At 40.2% G+C, this 20,031-nt stretch overlaps 1 protein-coding gene across 2 annotated transcripts in view; it reads left to right on the forward strand.

Moving 5' to 3' along the window:
- The window catches only part of POLH (DNA polymerase eta), a 41,919-nt gene that overhangs the window by 4,675 nt on the left and 17,213 nt on the right, over positions 1-20,031 (forward strand). Inside the window, exons 2-4 of one of the 2 annotated variants that reach the window (XM_043591489.1) lie at positions 2,418-2,558; positions 2,790-2,924; positions 9,013-9,230. In XM_043591489.1, coding sequence (XP_043447424.1) covers positions 2,422-2,558; positions 2,790-2,924; positions 9,013-9,230 — 490 coding nt within the window. In that variant the 5' untranslated portion in view covers positions 2,418-2,421. Of the gene's footprint in view, positions 1-2,417; positions 2,559-2,789; positions 2,925-9,012; positions 9,231-20,031 lie in introns of those variants that run through there. The other variant, XM_043591490.1, reaches the window with a different exon arrangement.

A 20,031-nucleotide genomic window follows, 5' to 3' on the forward strand; every position in this document is an offset into this window, starting at 1 on the left:
CTAAGCAGGCTCTGTGTGGTCATCTCAGAGCCCAAGGCAGGGCTTGAACTTAGAAGATCTAGAGTTGGATGCTTAAGAGACTGAGCCACCCAGGCACCCCTTGATATTAAAACTTATTTTTAAAAAACTCTTTATGATAATTCACTTTTAGCCAGCTTGATTACATAAGGTATTCTCTTTTTATCTACCTATGATGTCATTGTGTGGCCCCAGGTATGCTATGTACTTTTCAGTCCTGTAAGTACTAAACCTTTATTTTTTTCAATTTGCTGATGGTTATTGCTGAAGGGCATCTTGCAGTCACAATAAGAATCACAAGGGTTGGTCAGTTGTATTTTTTCTTTTGGAAAGAGGAGATGTCTGTGGGAAGGTCCCTGAAGCCCACGTGAGTGACCCTAGCCATTTCTAGCTGATAGCATTTCTCAGCTGATAGCTGAGCTAGCACAAAACACACCCATACCAATTAAATTAGGATGTCGGGTGAGAGAAGCCAGATATCAGTATTATTTAAATATTCCTAGGTTGGGGGACCCTGGTTGGCTCAGTCAGTAGAGGACTCTTGATCTTGGTGTCATGAGTTCAAACCCCATGTTGGGCATAGAGCTTAAAAAAAATGTTCCTGAGTGATGCTAATCTGCAGCAAAGTTTGGGAGCCACTGCTTTAGTTTGTATTTCTTCCAGATTTCTTACAATGTTAAATGATAACATTAGTCTGTATCCACTGTCAAGTACATAAGGTTTGTTCTTCCAGTCTACCATCCATACCTTTATGTATGTCTATCTGTGAATAGTATGTAGTATTGTTTTCTTTTGTCTTCAAAACTTTACATAAATGGATAGAAAATCACCATCAGACCGTTATCAAGTAAGTGTTACAGGCAAGATCCAGTGATAGGTGCTTAGTGGTTGAAAGTTTTAGGAGAACCAGGATATTTGCATTATCTCAAAGATTTCCCCCTAAGATAATAGTTACAAAAGGGAAAATAGTAACTTTACAACAAGAAACCTGACAAATACTATCACAACTAAAGGACCATGGTTAACTTCACCAGTAGTAAGACTTGTTATCATGTATCTCTCCGTATGATACACTGAGAAGAACACTTCACTTCCATAATATTCTTGCCAAAAATATATAGCCTTGAGGCATCTGGGTGGCTCAGTCGGTTAAGCATTTGTCTGATTTCAGCATGGGTCATGATCTCAGGGTTAGTGGGTTTGAGCCCCCGCATCGGGCTCTGCACTGACTGTGAGGAGCCTGCTTGGGATTTTCTCTCCCTCTCTCTCTGCCCCTTCCCAACTTGCATTGTGTCAGTTCTCTCTCTCTGTCTCTCTCTTTCTCTCAAAATAAGTAAACTTTAAAAAAAAAAACAAAAAGAAATACCAAAAACATATAACCTTAATCTAATCAAGAGAAAGCATTAGACAAACCTAAATTGAGAGGCATTCTTGAAGTAGCTGACTAGTTCTCTTCAAAAGTGTCATGAAAAATAAGGGAAGATTGAGGAAATGTCACAGATTGGAGAAGACCAAGGAGACATGATGACTAACATTGGATCCTGGAAAAAAAAAAAAAAAAAATTATTAGTGTAATAACTGGTGAAATTCAAGTAAAGTGTATAGTTGAGCATTATACCAATGTTCATTCATTTTTTAGTTTTGATAATTGTGCTTTATAAAATGTTAACAGAGGAAGCTGGATTTCAGAGAATCCTACCATTTTTGCAACTTTAAGTCTGAAATTATTTCAAAATAAAAAGTTAAAAAAATTCACATGAATGCTATCATGTTATATGTCATTTCCTGTTTCTCTTTTCCCTGAAATTATACTCTAGATTTGTTATCAACTAGATTAACTATTGACTTCATCCCTCTGTTGATGTACATTATAGTTTTTGGTTTTTTTTTTTTTTTTAATGTTTATTGTTTTTAAAGTGCACAAGCAGGGAAGGGGCAGAGAGACGGGGAGACAGGATTGGAAGTGGGCTCTGTGCTGACAGCAGCGAGCCCGATGCAGGGCTCAAACCCACAAACTGCAAGATCATGACCTGAGCCAAATGCAGACACTCAACTGACCGAGCCACTCAGGTGCCCCAGTGTACATTATAGTTTTAATTTGCATTTCCCTATAACTAATGATGTTGAGCCCATTTTCATGTGCTTATTGACTATATGTATATCTTTTTTGTGTGTTCAGTTCCTTTGGGAGGTGGGGATTTTTTAAAGCTTTTGATATATACTGCTTTCCTAAAATTATAACAATTTATTATTCTCTTACCAGCATCATATGAAAATGGCTATTTCATTCTTGTTACTGTTCATGTTCAGGATAACTCAACAATAGAAGTACGGAAATACAGCTTTCTATGGTGCTTTGGATTAGATGTCTTTTCTGATCATAAAATATCGTCTTACAGAAAAATGGCTACTGGACAGGACCGGGTAGTTGCTCTAGTGGACATGGACTGTTTTTTTGTTCAAGTGGAACAGCGGCAAAATCCTCATTTGAAGAATAAACCTTGTGCAGTTGTACAGTACAAATCATGGAAGGGTGGTGGGTATGTATCATACTTATTATAACTATCGACTATTTTAATCTATAAGAATACATGGCAGTATGCTAGGTCCTGTTTGGAGATTTCTCAGCTGCTGTGTTTGAGATGTAATAGTGGCATCTGTGACCAAAAAGTTTCTACTATTATGTTTATATAGCCTTGATGTTAAATTTTAGTTATTTTTGCTTGTGATCATTTAACACTTTTCTGTTTTCTTTTTTTTCCTAACCTTAGAATAATTTCAGTGAGTTATGAAGCTCGTGCATTTGGGGTCGCTAGGAGCATGTGGGCAGATGATGCTAAGAAGTTATGTCCAGATCTTCTACTGGCACAAGTTCGTGAGTCTCGTGGGAAAGCTAACCTTACCAAGTAAGAAGAAAAGATTGTTTAAGGGAATGGAAGAATTGGAAATAATATAATATGTGGCCCTCAGGAACTGAGGTTTCAAATTTGTTTGGTGTAAATAATGTCTGAAAAAGTTCCCTTTCGACAGCCAGCTTTTCTCTGTGAAATGAAAATAGATTTGATACCATGTTTCAGGAACAGTTCAGAGTCGTTACAACTTGTAACAGTCGGTGCCCTTAACACCCTTTCAGTTCCTTAATTATTTAAAAATTGGTATTATAATTAAAACTTAGAGGTGCCTGTGTGGCTCTATCGGTTAAGCGTCCAACTTTGACTCAGGTCATGATCTCACAGTTTGTGAGTTCAAGCCCTGCATCAGGCTTCATGCTGATAGCACAGAGCCTACTTGGGATTCTCTCTCTGTCTCCCTCTCTCTCTCTCTCTCTCTGTCTCCCTCTCTCTCTCTCTCTCTCTCTCCCTCTCTCTCTCTCTCTCTCTCTCTCTCTCTCTCTGTCTCCCTCCCTCCCTCTCTCTCTCTTTCTCTCTCTCCCTCCCTCCCTCCTTCTCTCCCTCTCTCCCTCTCCTCCCTCCCTCTCCTCCCTCCCTCTCCTCCCTCCCTCTCTCTCCCTCCCTCTCTCTCCCTCCCTCTCTCTCCCTCCCTCTCTCTCCCTCCCTGTCTCTCCCTGTCTCTCCCTCCCTCTCCCTCCTTCTCTCTCCCTCTCTCTCCCTCTCCCTCCCTCTCTCTCCCTCTCTCTCCCTCTCTCTCCCTCCCTCTCCCTCCCTCTCCCTCTCTCTCCCTCCCTCTCCCTCCCTCTCCCTCCCTCTCCCTCCCTCTCCCTCCCTCTCCCTCCCTCTCTCTCCCTCTCTCTCCCTCTCTCTCCCTCTCTCTCCCTCTCCCTCCCTCTCCCTCCCTCTCCCTCCCTCTCTGTCTCTCTCCCTCCCTCCCTCTCTGTTTCTCTCTCTCCCTCCCTCCCTCCCTCTCTCCCTCCCTCTCTCCCTCTCCCCCCTCCCTCCCTCCCTCTCTCTCTCCCTCTCCCCCCTCCCTCCCTCCCTCCCTCTCTCCCTCCCTCTCTCCCTCCCTCTCTCTCTCCCTCCCTCTCCCTCTCCCTCTCTCCCTCTCTCTCCCTCTCCCTCTCACCCTCTCTCTCCCTCTCTCTCCCTCTCTCTCCCTCTCCCTCCCTCTCCCTCCCTCTCTCCCCCTCTCCCTCCCTCTCCCTCCCTCTCTCCCCCTCTCTCCCCTTCTCTCCCCCTCTCCCCCTCTCTCCCTCTCTCCCTCTCTTCCTCTCTCCCTCTCTGTCTCTCTCTCTCTGCCCCTCCCTCACTGCATATCTTTCTCTCTCCCTCCCTCCCTCTCTCTCAAAATAAATAAACTTTAAAAAAGAAAAACTTAATACCAATTTCCATGTTCTCAAGCCAAAAGTCTGAAATGTTTGAAGTAATTAAATTGACTGAAACTAAGTTTTTCCAGAGAAGGCTAAGTTAAACTGACATTATAGTGCAGTATCTAGAATTATTTGCCAGAACCAGGGGCACCTGCATGGCTCAGTCAGTTAAGCGTCTGACTTTGGCTGAGGTCATGATCTCACAGTTTGCGGGTTTGAGCCTTGCGTTGGGCTCTGTGCTGACAGCTCAGAGCCTGCAGCCTGCTTCGAATTCTATTCTCTCCCTCTCTCTCTGCCCCTCCCCCACTTGCGCTCTGTCTCTGTCTCTCTCTCTCAAAAATAAACACTAAAATTATTTAAAAACATAGAATTACTTGCCAGAAGTGAACAATCTCAAAGGAGACTACCTTCTCTGTGTTTAAAGTGCACCGTTGCTCCCCAGATTTTAGAGTCTTAGCCTTAGAATAGAGGTATGTCTGGATATAACCAAGTTAGAGGTAGGTAAAAGCTCTAGCCACTATAATAATCCTAATAGAGAATGTGTGTTGAGCATATGTCCCATGCCAGCCTGTGTTAAGCTCTCCACAGGCAACATCTCTTAAAAAGTTCACGTTATTATAAAGTAGGTTCTAGTATTACCCACCCCCTACCTCCATGAAGAAGCAAGTTTAAAGAGGTTAAATAGTGTAAGTTCACACAGCTAGGAAGTCGACTAAGGATTCAGGGGGGTTTTTTTGGATTTCAGTATCCACATTCTCACAGTACATTCTGCCATGTAGGTGTGGTGTGTAGGGATTATGGTTTGACTTAAGAGTTGAGATATTCCAGGGGCACCTGGGTGGCTCAGTCAGTTAAGCATCTGACTCATGATTTTGGCCCAGGTCATGATCTCATGGCTCGTGAGTTCGACCCCTCATCAGCCTCTGCACTAACAGCGCAGAGCCTGCTTGGGATTCTGTCTCCCTCTCTCTCTGCCCCTCCCCCACTTGCTCTCTATCTCTCTCTCAAAATAAATAAAAATAAACTTAAAAAAAAAAAAAAGAGGGGCGCCTGGGTGGCGCAGTCGGTTAAGCGTCCGACTTCAGCCAGGTCACGATCTCGCGGTCCGTGAGTTCGAGCCCCGCGTCGGGCTCTGGGCTGATGGCTCAGGGCCTGGAGCCTGTTTCCGATTCTGTGTCTCCCTCTCTCTCTGCCCCTCCCCCGTTCATGCTCTGTCTCTCTCTGTCCCAAAAATAAAAATAAACGTTGAAAAAAAAAATTAAAAAAAAAAAAAAGATAAATTTTAGTTCTAAAAGTGACATGCCATAACCAACTTCACACTGGAGTTATTGCCAGAAAAGAAGACAGATTTGACTGAAGATTAATACCTTAGCCCTAAAGTAGAATTAAATTCAGCTAATGGACATACGCTACATTGCATTGAAGGGAATTTTATGCTGGTAAAGACAGTGTAACTTTCCGGAAATAATGGTTGACATCACAATGTAATTTTGAAAGGCCACATGCCACCAACTTTAAACTGGATCATTTATCTTACTCTTAAAGTCTTCAACAAATAATGAGCAAAGCCAGTTTTATCAAATTTAGGAGCTTATAGACGAAGAGTTATTAAGACCTAGAGATGTAAAATTACTGTTTTGATAACTTGCAAAACCAGGTTATAAAATATGATTTGCAGAAATGTATGCATATTGAAGTTTATCAAATATTCTTTTTTTTTTTAACATTTATTTATTTTTGAGAGACAGAGAGAGACAGCATGAGCAGGGGAGGGGCAGAGAGAGAGGGAGACACAGAACCAGAAGCAGGCTCCAGGCTCTGAGCTGTCAGCATAGAGTCCGATGCGGGGCTCGAACCCACGAACCGTGCGCTCATGACCTGAGCTGAAGTTGGACGCTTAACCGACTGAGCCACCCAGGCGCCCCTATCAAATATTCTTAAAATAGTTTGGAGCAATTTGCTCAAGAGGCTGTGAAGGAACACCAACTATCGCAAGAGTATCCTCTTCTCACTCTGTGTGTGACTGTATCGTGCCCTCGTGCTCCTGCACGTGCTTGCACTTTTTTTTTCCTTTGAAGTCTGACTGTCCTCTTTCCAACACAAATAATGATTAAAAGAAAAAAAAGCCAAGTCTTTTCTCCAATTCTTTTGAGAATGTTTTACAGCAATAATTATACGGGTTTTTTTTTTTTTAATTTTTTTTTTTTTTCAACGTTTATTTATTTTTGGGACAGAGAGAGACAGAGACACAGAATCGGAAACAGGCTCCAGGCTCTGAGCCATCAGCCCAGAGCCTGACGCGGGGCTCGAACTCATGGACCGTGAGATCGTGACCTGGCTGAAGTCGGACGCTTAACCGACTGCGCCACCCAGGCGCCCCTATACGGGTTTTTTATAGATATCTTTGTGAAATGGTGCAAATATTTCATTTTTATGATAGATTCAATAGGAATACAGTACCTACTTTAAATTCCATAGCAGGTTCAAAGCAAAGAAAATATATACATGTTGCCATAGGAAACTAGCTATCTACAGCCAGAAGAGCTGCTTGTTAGGGTTTAAATAGAAGGTGTATGGTGAAACGGGTATCCGCTAGGGAAGGCTGTCACCACATTCTAGGCACTTATCTTCAGCTTGATAATTTGAATGTTAGTATACCCAGAAGTGATTGGACTTGGTTGGTTGGATGTGTGTGTGTGTGTGTGTGTGTGTGCGCGCGCGCGCGCGCATGTGCATGTATATGTATGTGTGTATATATGTAGCAAAGACCAGCTCACATGTTGGTCAGACTTACTGTTGACTAGGTATAAAATCCAATATGTCACTTTTAAAAAAAAATTTTTTTTAATTTAATTTTTTTTTTTTAATTTTTTTTTCAACATTTATTTATTTTTGGGACAGAGAGAGACAGAGCATGAACGGGGGAGGGGCAGAGAGAGAGGGAGACACAGAATCGGAAACAGGCTCCAGGCTCTGAGCCATCAGCCCAGAGCCTGACGCGGGGCTCGAACTCACAGACCGCGAGATCGTGACCTGGCTGAAGTCGGACGCTTAACCGACTGCGCCACCCAGGCGCCCCTTAATTTTTTAAATTTACATCCAAGTTAGCATATAGTGCAACAGTGATTTCAGGAGTAGATTCCTTAATGCCGCTTACCCATTTAGCCCATCCCCCCTCCCACAGCCCCTCCAGTAACCCTGTGTTTGTTCTCCATATTTAAGAGTCTCTTATGTTTTGTCCCCCTCCCTGTTTTTATATTATTTTTGCTTCCCTTCCCTTGTGTTCATCTGTTCTGTGTCTTAAAGTCTTCAATGTCACATTGTTAATTTATAGTGAGAAACACTGGGGCTCCTGGCTGGCTTGTCAGAAGACTTTTGATCTTGGGGTCATGAATTCGAGCCCTGCATTGGGTGTAGAGATTACCTAAAATAAATAAAACTTGAAAATATATAGTGTGGGAACCTGGGTGGCTCAGTCGTTAAGTATCTGATTTCGGCTCAGGTCATGATCTCACAGTTAGTGAGTTTGAGTCCCACATCAGATGAGCTCGTGCCTTGCTTCAGGTGAGCCTCTCTCTCTCTCTCTCTCTCTCTCTCTCTCTCTCTCTCTCTCTCCCTCTCTCCCTCTCTCTCCCTCTCTCTCCCTCTCTCTCCCTCTCTCCCTCTTTCTCCCTCCCTCCCTCTCTCTCCCTCTCTCTCTCTTTCCCACCTCCTTCCCTCCCTCTCTCTCTCCCCCTCCCTCCCTCTCTCTCTCTCTCTCTCCCTCCCTCTCTCTCTCTCCCCCTCCCTCTCCCTCCCTGTCTCTCTCCCTCTCTCCCCCTCCTCCCTCCCTCCCCCCCCTCTGCCCCTTAAAGGATTTTCTCTCTCTTTGCCCCTCACTTATGACCCCTCTCTCCCTCTTTCTCTCTCCCTCTCAAAAAATATATTAACATATATGTGTATATATATGTGTGTATACAAACATATATGTGTGTATACATATATATATATACATATATATATATATATATTGAGAAATGCTATCTTGAGGAAGACCAAATACTTGGGTTCAGGGATCAGGGCAGTGTTTCCTGTAAATCTCATATTTGAAGACAAAAGTTGAAGCAGAATACTACATGGTAGATATATGAAAATAACAGAAAGAGTAGGTGATCTTAGTAAAATGTAGTTAAACAAGTTTGAAGCATTTCTTTCATCTTTGGAGAGATCCTTGTCACATAAACACATTCATGGTCTGGACACTTTCCACCTTCATAGTGCTAGAGTCACACTAAAAATGTTTGCCTCTGTGCTGCTTCTTTTTCTTTGCTTCTATTACTGACCATCTGCCTGCGCATTGACCACTTCATCTGCCAAGCCATTCCTCTCTTTAAGGAGATCTTACAGGGGCACCTGGGTGGCTCAGTCGGTTGAGCGTCCAACTTTGCCTTGGGTCATGATCTTGAAGTTGACAAGTTTGAGCCCCGCGTCAGGCTCTGTGCTGACAGCTCCGGAGCCTGGAGCGTGCTTCTGATTCTGTGTCTCCCTCTCTCTCTGCCTCTCCCCTGCTCATGCTGTCTCCCTCTGTCTCAAAAATGAAAATAAATAAATAAACATTAAAAAAAAAAAGGAGATCTTACATTGGTTATGTATATGATGATTCCATTATGAGATGGAGGGGATGGGGCTGACTATCTCAATTGTTGTGTTCATTTATTGCCTACATATATAACAATCCTTATACTTTTTAGGTACCGGGAAGCCAGTGTGGAAGTGATGGGGGTAATGTCTCGTTTTGCTGGGATTGAACGTGGCAGCATCGATGAGGCTTATGTAGACCTGACCAGTGCTGTACATGAGAGACTACAAAAGCTACAAGGTCAACCTATCTCGGCCGACTTGTTGCCAACCACCTACATTGAAGGGTTGCCCCAAGACCCTACAACAGCAGAAGGGACTGATCAGAAAGGTACTTCCATAGCATCGTATTGCTTCTGCTTCCTGCCTTTGGAACCTGCTTTGCTTGGTCACGCTGATCCTTCTTGGATTGATTGAAAGGAAACTTACACTACAACCTGAATGAATCACAAGGACTGACAAGGAAGGATATACAAATTCTTTTATCTTTTCAGGTATATGGATGTTGAGAAGCTGTGAAATCTGTATGAAATCAAGTTTCTCTTTAGATATCGTTAGAGCAGGTTAGAGTTATCAGTAGACTGAGCACTTCTGTCATTTGTAGGTTAACTTATAGTGTTGTAACTTGGTTTCTTCATCATCTAAGTTTTTTAAGGGGGACCTCAAGGACAGGGAGTTGAGTCACTCAGAATTTCTGATCAATTTAGAGTGAAAAATATCAGTGGACTCTTCAGGGTCTCATTTTATTTTCCTTACTTTCACTTTCATAGTGATTTCCCCCTCCCTATCTAACTCTCCCTCTGGCACCCACTGATGTATTTGGTATATCTTCTTAAATTTGTATATGTCTTTATAAATTACACAGTGTTGCTTTATGTGTGTGCTTTTAAAATTTGTGCTCTTTGGGCGCCTGGGTGGCTCAGTCGGTTAAGCGTCCGACTTCGGCCCGGGTCACGATCTCGCGGTCCGTGAGTTCAAGTCCCGCGTCAGGCTCTGGGCTGATGGCTCGGAGCCTGGAGCCTGCTTCCGATTCTGTGTCTCCCTCTCTCTCTGCCCCTCCCCCGTTCATGCTCTGTCTCTCTCTGTCTCAAAAATAAATAAATGTTAAAAAAAAAAATTAAAAAAAAAATTTGTGCTCTTTAATTAAAAGATAGTATTATCTTATAGATTTCATTCTTACTTTACTAATTTTTTAATTTTAATTCCAGTATCATTAACATATAGTGTAGATTCCATTCCTGTTCTTAATTTTCCTTTAGTGGTGATTTTATAGGTCTTTCCATGTAGTTGTATTTATGTGTAATTGATTGCTTTTAATTACAGCATAATCCATGGTATGGATCTATGGTAGTTACAGACAATTATCCTAGCTATTAATTCATTTGTTACTTCTAATTTTTTTTTTAATATTTATTTGATAAATGTCCTCATTCATCCTCTTTTGGACCTATGCAGAGGTTTTTCTGAAAATGTTGTCAGGAGTGGATTGCTAGGTCATAAGGCATACACATACATTGTTTCACTAAATACTGCCAAATCATTCCCCAGAGTGGCTATCAATGGTTACCCCATGCCTGTAGTACACAAGAATTCCTGTTGCCCTTGGGGCGCCTGGGTGGCGCAGTCGGTTAAGCGTCCGACTTCAGCCAGGTCACGATCTCGCGGTCCGTGAGTTCGAGCCCCACGTCAGGCTCTGGGCTGATGGCTCAGAGCCTGGAGCCTGTTTCCGATTCTGTGTCTCCCTCTCTCTCTGCCCCTCCCCCGTTCATGCTCTGTCTCTCTCTGTCCCAAAAATAAATAAACGTTGAAAAAAAAAATTAAAAAAAAAAAAAAAAAAGAATTCCTGTTGCCCTCATATTCTTGCCAGCAGCTGGTATTTTTGAATGGTTAAAAGTACTCACCAATATGATGGCTATAATAAAGTAGTATTTCATAAGGAGCTCCTGGCTGGCTCAGTTGGAAGAGCATGTGATGTGACGATTGATCTCGGGGTTGTGAGTTCAAGCCCCACATTGGGTGTAGAGATTACTAACAATAAATAAATAAACTTTTAAAAAAAGCCTTTAAACAGCAAAGTGGTTCAACAAAGTGTAGCATAAACAAAGTTAATGGATGACAGATTTGGGATAAGTAGAAAAGTAAAAATATGAAATTTTATTTCATGTTTTCAGTTTGCTTAAATTTATATTTCTCTATTTACTAGTTGAGGTTGAGCGTTTCTTCATATATTGCTAGTTTATACCTTTGTGAATTGCTTATTTATAATCTTTACCCAATTTATCATTGGATTTCCTGCCTTTTTTTTGCAAGAGTTCCTCATATATTGCAGTTATTAGTGTCTTGTCTGTTTTTGACACTGCAAATATCTTCTCCCAAATCTGTCATCCATTAACTTTGTTTCTGCTGTACTTTGTTGAACACGATTCTTTTAGTCCATCATTTTTTTCACCTTATCTTTTGTGCATTTTGAATCTTGTTTTAGATATCCATTTCTACTAAAAGTTCACAAAGACCTTTTCTACACTTCTGTTTGCCTTGTAATTTTTTTAGGTCTTTTGGCCATATGGAGTTCAACCTTTTTATTTGATTTTATAAAAATCTTATTTATATTATTAAAAAAAAATTTTTTTTTTGAGAGAGAGCACAAGTGAATGAGGGGCAGAGAGAGAGAAAGAATCCCACGAGGTGCAGAGAGAGAGGGAAGAGAGAGTGTGGAGCCCAGAGTGGGGCTCGAGCTCACCTGGAGCAGGACTCAAATTCACCCGAAGCAGGGCTCAAACTCACCTGATGTGGGGCTTAAACTCCTGAACCGTGAGATCATGTCCTGAGCTGAAGTCAGACGCTTAATCGACTGAGCCACCACCCCAGGTGCCCCTATTTTTTATTATTATTATAATAATTTCCTGACAATTACTTATTAAATAATCCATTCTTTCTCAACTTCCCATGTAGAAGTGGGTCAGTTTCTGTAGTATCCCATTTGTCTCTCTGCTCCTGCTCCAGAAACACATTGTTTTGTTTTGGTTTTTTTTACTCTTTGTAGTATGTTCTATTTGATAAGGATGTCCCTCTGCTTTTGCTTTCCAAACTTGTCTTACCTATACATGTACCTTTGTTATTCACTGTGCATTTTAGAATACAATAGTTGAATTCCTCAAAAAATCTTGATAGGATTACATTGAATTTATATATTTAGAGAGAATAGTTATGTTAATGTTAACTTTTGCCATCCGTAAACATATCACTGAATTTTTTAGGTCTTCAGTTGTGTCCCTTTTAATTATTTTTTTTTAAGTTAAAATTATTTATTTTATCTGTTATAATATTTTTACTTCCTCTGAGATCTGGAATCCAGTATATTTTCTTTTTTTTCTCATCTACACTTTTAATTGATGTAATACACATCAAGTGCACAAATTGTAAGTGCACCTTGGCTAATTTTCACAAAGTAAACCCCCATTTGTAAGTAGCATCCAAATCAAAACCAAAACCAGAATCCTAAAAGGCACACCTGCCTACACTTCCAGACACTATCCATTCCTCTCCCCTTCCTACAGTAACCATTGTCCTTATTTCTATTTAGCTTATTTTTGAACTTTATAAAATTGAAATCATGCAATATATACTTGATTCTGGCCTTATTTGGTCAACATTGTGAGATTCATCCGTTCTGTTGTATGTAGTTGAGTTTGTTTACTTTCATTGCTGTGTAGTATTGAATTACATGAGTATATCACAAATTATCCATTCTATAATTGATGGATATTTGGGTTGTTTCCATTTTGGGGCTACTAAGAATAGTGCTGCTATGAATATTCTTGTAAATGTCTTTTGGTGAACAAATGTATGATTTCTGTTGGGTATAGGACTAGAAGTGTTTAATTGTAGGATTTACCTAAAATCAGCTTTAGTTTGCTTATAGTCAGCTTTAGTAGGTACTTACTGCCAAACAGTTACCCAAAATGGCTGTACCAATTTATTTACTTATTTTTTAAGTTTATTTGTTTGAGGGGCGCCTGGGTGGTTTGGTTGCTTAAGCATCCAGCTTTGGCTCAGGTCATGATCTCACAGTTCGTGGGTTCGAGCCCCATATCGGGGTCTGTGCCAGCAGCTCAGAACCTGGGGCCTCCTTCAGATTCTGTCTCCCTCTCTCTGTGCCTGTCCCCCACTCGTGCTCTGTCTCTGTCTCTCAAAAAAATGAGTAAATGTTAAAGCTTATTTGTTTGAGAGAGACACAGCATGAGTGGGGGATGGGCAGAGAGAGAGAGAGAGAGAGAGAGAGAGAGAGAGAGAGAGAGAGAGAGAGAGAGAATGAATCTCAAGCAGGCTCCACGCTGCCAGCACAGAGCCGAATGCAGGGCTCAAGCCCACAAACCCTGAGATCATGACCTGAGCTGAAACCAAGAGTCAGATGCTCGACCAACTGAGCCACCCAGGTGTCCCTGGTTGTACCAATTTATAATCTCACTAGTAGCATATGTGAAAATCCCAGTTGTTTCACATGCTTTTCAGCACATGCTTTTTTTTTTTTTTTTCTCTTTTGCATTTTAGCCATTTTGATGGGTGTGTAGTGATATCAGTGGTTTTAGTTTGTATGTCCCTGGTCTTAATGAAGTTGACCACCTTTAAATGTATTGACCATTTAGATATCTTCTTTCATTAAGTACCTCTTTAAATCATTTGCTCATTTTTTTTTGTTGGACTGTCTTATCTCCGTCTATAGGACTTCTTTATATAATCTGAAATGAATCCTTTATTAAATATATTGCATATTTATTTGCATATATTATGATGTATTATTATATTGCATATAAATATATTGCAAATACCTTCTGGTCAGTGACTTGTTTTTCACTCTATCACTGGTGGCTTTTGATGAAACAGAAAGGTTCTTGATTTTAATTTGGTCCATGTATTTTTTTTTGTTCTTTATGGACAATATTTTTTATGTCCTGTTTAAGAAATACTTACCTACCTCAAGGTTATGAAGCAATTCTGTTGTCTTTTCTAGAAGCTCTATTCTGCTTTTCATTTATAATCCATTGTGTGTGTGAGAGAGGGATCAAATTCCTTTTATTATGTGAGTATCCAATTATATCTTTATTAAAGCTTTACGTTTTTTATAAAGGTCTTGTGCATTCATTTGTTATGTTCATAAATGCTTTAATTTTTTATTGCTATTGTTTTACTTTTTTCTTTATTTTATACTTGGTTGATGTGTAGGGGAGTGATAAGTGATTTTTGTTTTTTTTAAATTCAGCTTCATTTACCTATCTGACAAAAACTTTTGATATGTAGGCATATGTCAGAGATATTTTGTGTTTGGTTACAGACCATCCACAATAAAGCAAGTATCTCAGTAAATTGAGTCACATTAATTTTTTGGTAGTGCATAGGGAAGTTTTGTTTACTATACTGTAATCTACTGGGGGTACAATACCATTAGATCTTTAAGAAGAACATACCTTAATTTTAAAAAGCTTTATTGCTAAGAAATGCTAACCATCTGAGCTTTCAGGAAGTTACAATCACTGATTCCAGATCACCATAACAAATAAAACAATAATGAAAAAGTTTGAGATAATTGTGAGAATTACCAAAAAGTGATTTAGAGACACAAAGTGAGCAAATGCTGTTTGGAAAATGGTGCCAATAGATTTACTTGACAGGGTTGATACAAGTACTCAGTTTTTTAAAAAATGCAGTATCTATAAAGCACATTGAAGCAAGATACAATAAAACAAGGTATGCCTGTAATCTGCATGAAAATGCTTTTGATAAGTAAAATGTATTCAATGGTTAAAAATACTTTCTTAAATAAAGTAAAATTAAGGCAGGGCACCTGAGTTGCTCAGTTAGTTGAGTGTCCAACTTCTGCTGAGGTCATGATCTCATGGTTCAAGGGTTCTGGCCCCACGAAGGGCTTTTCCGTTGACAGCATGGAGCCTGCTTCAGATTCTCTGTCTTCCTCTCTCTGCTTCTCCCCTGCTTGCACACACGCACGCACACACATGCACACACTCTTTCTCCCAAAAATAAACATTTAAAAAGATGCTTTTGAATTAAAAAATAAAATTAAGGCAATGAAAATTTGCTTTTGTGGTAATATTGGATTGTAATATTTCTAGATACCAGATCTAAGAGGATCTGAGTCTTAAATTTTTTTTTTTTTTTTTTTTTGAGAGAGGGTGCAAGCGGGAAAGTCCCAGAGAGAGGGAGAGAGGGAATCCCAAGCAGGCTCCACACAGTCAGTGCACAGAGCCTGACATGGGGCTCAAATTCATGAAACCATCAGGTCATAACCTGAGCTGAAGTTGGACACTTAACCAACTGAGCCACCGAGGCACCCCTGGGTCTTAAATGTTTTAAATCAGATATTATGAAACTTGAATTCAGCTGGATCTTAAAGAACAAAACAATTGGCATTTAGAGGCTTTTTGAACAGGGTATCTACAGTTTTTCCTAGACATTTTCTAATACTTTTCATAATAGCTCTCTTCAAAACAGTGGATCTCCCCTTCATTTGTAACATGAACATTGGTACTTTTACAACTATTATTTTGTAACATTATTCTTGTAAGTGCTCTTTCAGTAAAACATTTTGAATGCTGGCCAGTAACCAAAAGGAAACTGTCTGGATACCATATTATAGCAAGTTAGCTTCTGGGGGGTGGGGGGGTGGGGTGGGGGAGGACATTAAGGCAGTCTGTGATTACTTGTAGAAACAATACAGATTTTCCCAGAAAAAGGTCCAAGAGAGTTTAGCTTACTTCTGGTTAAAGTGGTGAATTTCCCACAGGTTCCATGTTTTAAAATGAGACATAAGATGTAAAGTTTCCTTTTGCTGTTGAACAGTTGTAGGATATGCCTTTAATATGTTGTATTGAAGGGCAGTAGTAGAACTGCTTGTTCTACTAGGGAAGCTTGTGAGAAAGACCCCATTAAGGAATTATAGCAGAGTTTATAAGCTGGAGGCTGCATATCCTTCAGTTCTTTCAGGGCAATACATGGACAATAAAAATTGTGCCACTTAAAGGAGGCAGAGTTATGGTACATAAACATTCGATGAAATATGTCCTGATTTTCTTTATTATTTTGGGACCCAAGTCAGAAATTTAACGGTCATAATAAGGAAGGTTTTTCTTTGGTCTTAACTTTGTGTACCACATCTTGCCTTGTGTCTAATGCTTTAAAACACTTAGAATTGGTTTATAATGGTTTAAGTCATTAAGTCTTTAAGGGTTTTTTGAGGGCTGTATCCCCTTTTGAAAATTTTTTGAAAGCTTGTTGATCCTTGCGTGCCTCAGAAAAATGCATATCTACACATAAGACAATTGTGTGTGCAGTTTTCAGGAGATTCACAGACCCTCTGAATCCCGCATACCTCAGAATAAGACGTGTTATTACACATTATATTGGTATTTTTGGCTGCAACTCATTGTTAAAGAGCTCTCTGACTGAAGATGATGGTGTATACCTTCACTGGTGGAAAATGTTTACTTCAACTCAAATGGACATGTTCCTCTTTCTTCTATACCCATCTTTCTTATCTATGTACATTTTTATTAAAAATGCCAATGTTTATTTCTGTATGTCTTATGTATCTGTTGCCTTAGTGTGTCCAGTTTAAGTATTTAGTTTCCAGATGGAGTGATACCATTTTTTTATTTATAGTGCTCAGAACAGTATAATGTCTAGTAAATGGTTTATATTTCATATTGTATTCCTGAGTCTTCATATGATGTGTGCAACCAAAAAACTGGTAACAGAAATTAGCTTATCTAAGTGCATATAATCTTCCAGAAATTGTTTTTCATGGATGTGGCATATTTCAAACCTAGGAAAAGAAGCCAGGCGCTTGTGATATTTTGATAACTGAAGTTTCTGTTCAACTCTCCCATCCTGCCCCTTAATTCAAAGCTAGCAGTCCTGCTCAGCCATACTGCGTTTGCAACTTTGTATTTTCTGTTTCTGAAATAGTTACATGCATGGAAAGTTTAAGTGGTAGGATTACTTAAAGATAATACTCAAAAACTGCCAGAGTGAAAACTTTCCCTTCAGGGCCATTTTGAAACTAGTTTGTATTAGCTAAGGAATGCCTTAGTTTTCTCCTCCCTTTGGTCTTAATACATTTCATTTAAAGCATATATTGAACATCTTTTGAATGCCCAGGACGTGAAGCAGTTGGGTAATAGTACAAGAAATCATAAACCTTGGTGTGCCTGGGTGGCTCGGTTGAGCATCCAACTCTTGATTTTGGCTCAGGTCATGATCCCAGGGTCGTGGGAGTGAGCCCTGTAACAGCTCCATGCTGAGCGTGGAGCCTGCTTAAGATTCTCCTCTCTCTCTCTCTCTCTCTCTCTCTCTCTCTCTGCCCCTCTCCCTTACTTGCATATTGCATACACTCTCTCTAAAATAAAAATAAATAAAATTATAAACCCTTTTTAATGATGAGAGTTGCAGGGGTTGGTGGGACCCCCTGCTGGCTTTGAAGAAGTAAGCTGCCATGTTGTGAGAGGGCCTTTGGAGAAGGCCCTCATGGCTAGGCTCTGATATTAGCCCACTGCTGGCAGCCAGAAAGAAAATGGAAACCAAATTCTACCAACAACCAGAGGGAGCTTGGAAGACAGCAATCAGCTCATAGCACAGAGGAGGGCATACTTATTATCAGTGCAGGAACTTCTCTTTTGTAGTTTTGGTTTCTGGAGTTGTGGAGTCTAGGTAGAGGTTTATCAGTTTAACCCCAAGTTTTGGCACAAGTCATCAGTGCTCAGTCTTCTGTTCATCATTGCACTGGAGGTACAAGATGGTGTAATCAGAACAGAAGAGGGAATAAAAGCTAATTCAGATGTGAAGGAAGAGGTAAACTTTGTTTGCAGGTGTCATGACCATGTTTGTAGAAAATCCTAAGGGATCTACACCCCGCCCTAAAAAAATACAGTAAGTGAGATTAGCAAGGTTGCAGGTGACAAAGTCAGTATGCAAAAATCAATAGCAATTCTATACACTAAAATTTTAGATGAGAATTTGAAATTTAAAAGCAATGTTATTTGCAATAGCATTACAATTATGAAATTATTAGAAATATATATGTGAAGGGACGCCTGAGTGGCTCAGTTAGTTAAACGTCTGACTTCAGCTCAGGTCATGATCTCATGGTTCGTGAGTTTGAGCCCCGTGTCAGGCTGGAACAGCCTGGAGTCTGCTTCAGATTCTGTGTCTCCCTCTCTCTGCTCTTCCACCTCTCATGCACTCTCTCTCAAAAATGAATACTTAAAAAAAAAAAAATATATATATGTATATGAATATGTACTGTGAAACGTATATATATACACACACATATATGTATATACGTATATATGAAAAACTAGTTCAGTGAAAACTACAAAACATTCCTGAGAAAGTAAAAAAGATGAAATCAATGGAGAGACATACCATGCTCATGGATCAAAAGACTAAATAGTAAATATTAGAGCTCAAGTCTCCTCACATTGACCTAGAGATTCATTGTTTTCCCTTCTAGAATCTCAGCAGGATTTTGTAGAAATTGACAAACTGATTTGAAAATCTGTATGAAAATGCAAAGGATGTGGGGATAGCCAAACAACTTTGAAAAAGAACTAAGTTGGAAGACTTAAACACTACCTGGTTTTAAAAGTTATTAGGGGCACCTGGGTGGCTCAGTTGGTTAAGCATCCGACTCTTGATTTTGGCTCATGATCTCACAGTTCATGGGACTGAGCCCTGGGTCAGGCTGTGCACTGACAGCATGGAGCCTGCTTGGGATTCTTGCTATCTGCCCCTTCCCCACTTGTGTTTTTTTTTTTCTCTCTCTCTCAAAATAAATAAACTTAAAAAATATTTAATTATAACCTTATAGTAACTAGGGCAGTGTAGTATTGGTGTAAGAGGAGACAGATCAATGGTACAGAATAGGAAGTGTGCAAACAGATCCCCACAGTTTTGGTCAGTTGGTTTCCACAAAGCTACCCAGATAATTCAATAGGAAAGGAAAGTCTTTCAGTTCTAGTGGGCATTTTATACCAAAAACTGCCTGAATCTTTTCCCCGTAGTCCACTTTAGGGTATCAGAGAAAAACCAAAGTTGTATAGATTTTTACCAACTAGAGAAGGAAACAAATGCTGCTTATCTTCTGTCGCCCTGTTCAACTGACATGGATGTAGAGTGACAGGATTGTAACATTACTTAATCTGGGAGAGCAATAATGAAATCTAAAGCGGAGAAAATTTAGCTCTACTAGTTGAGAAAAGAGTCCAGAAAATCTCACAATTTCAATAAATTCATATTTTTTGTTTCCCAAACAATAATAGGTGGTTTATTTATTTTTAATGTTTATTTTTGAAAGAGAAAGGGAGAGAAAGCTCATATAAGCAGGAGAGGAGCAGAGAGAGGGAGACAGAGGATCCGAAGTGAGCTCCGTGCTGACAACAGAGAGCCCGATTCGGGACTCGAACCCACCAACTGTGAGATCATGACCTGGGTAGAAGTCAGACACTCAACTGACTGAGCCACCCAGGTGCCCCTATAATAAGTGGTTTTATTTTTTATTTTTTGTTAAAATTTTTAATGTTTATTTTTGAGAGAGACAGAGTGTGAGCCAAGGAGGGGCAGAAAGAGAGGGAAACACAGAATTGGAAGCAGATTCCAGGCTCTGAGCTGTCAGCACAGAGCCCGACATGGGGCTTGAGTTCACAAATTGTGAGATCATGACCTGACCCAAAGTCGGATGCTTAACCGACGGAGCCGCCCAGGCACCCCTATAATAGGTGGTTTTAAAAGAAGGATTAGATTTGGGGGCACCTAGGTGGCTCCATCAGTTAAGCCTCCAACTTTAGCTCAGATCATGATTTCATGGTTCATGGGTTTGAACCCTGCATGGGGCTCTGTGCTGACAGCTCAGAGCCTGGAGCCTGCTTTGGATTCTGTGTCTCCCTCTCTCTCTGCCCCTCCCGGGCTCGTTGCTCTGTCTGTCTCTCTCAAAAATGAATAAAACATTAAAATTTAATTCTTAAAGGATTAAAGATTATATATATGTACTCATCTATATGTGTACATATATATACATATATATATGTATATAAAACCTCACAATCCTATGAGGTACAGTACTA

This window comes from Prionailurus bengalensis, chromosome B2 (genome assembly GCF_016509475.1).
Source record: "Prionailurus bengalensis isolate Pbe53 chromosome B2, Fcat_Pben_1.1_paternal_pri, whole genome shotgun sequence".
NCBI classification, from domain to species: domain Eukaryota; kingdom Metazoa; phylum Chordata; class Mammalia; order Carnivora; family Felidae; genus Prionailurus; species Prionailurus bengalensis.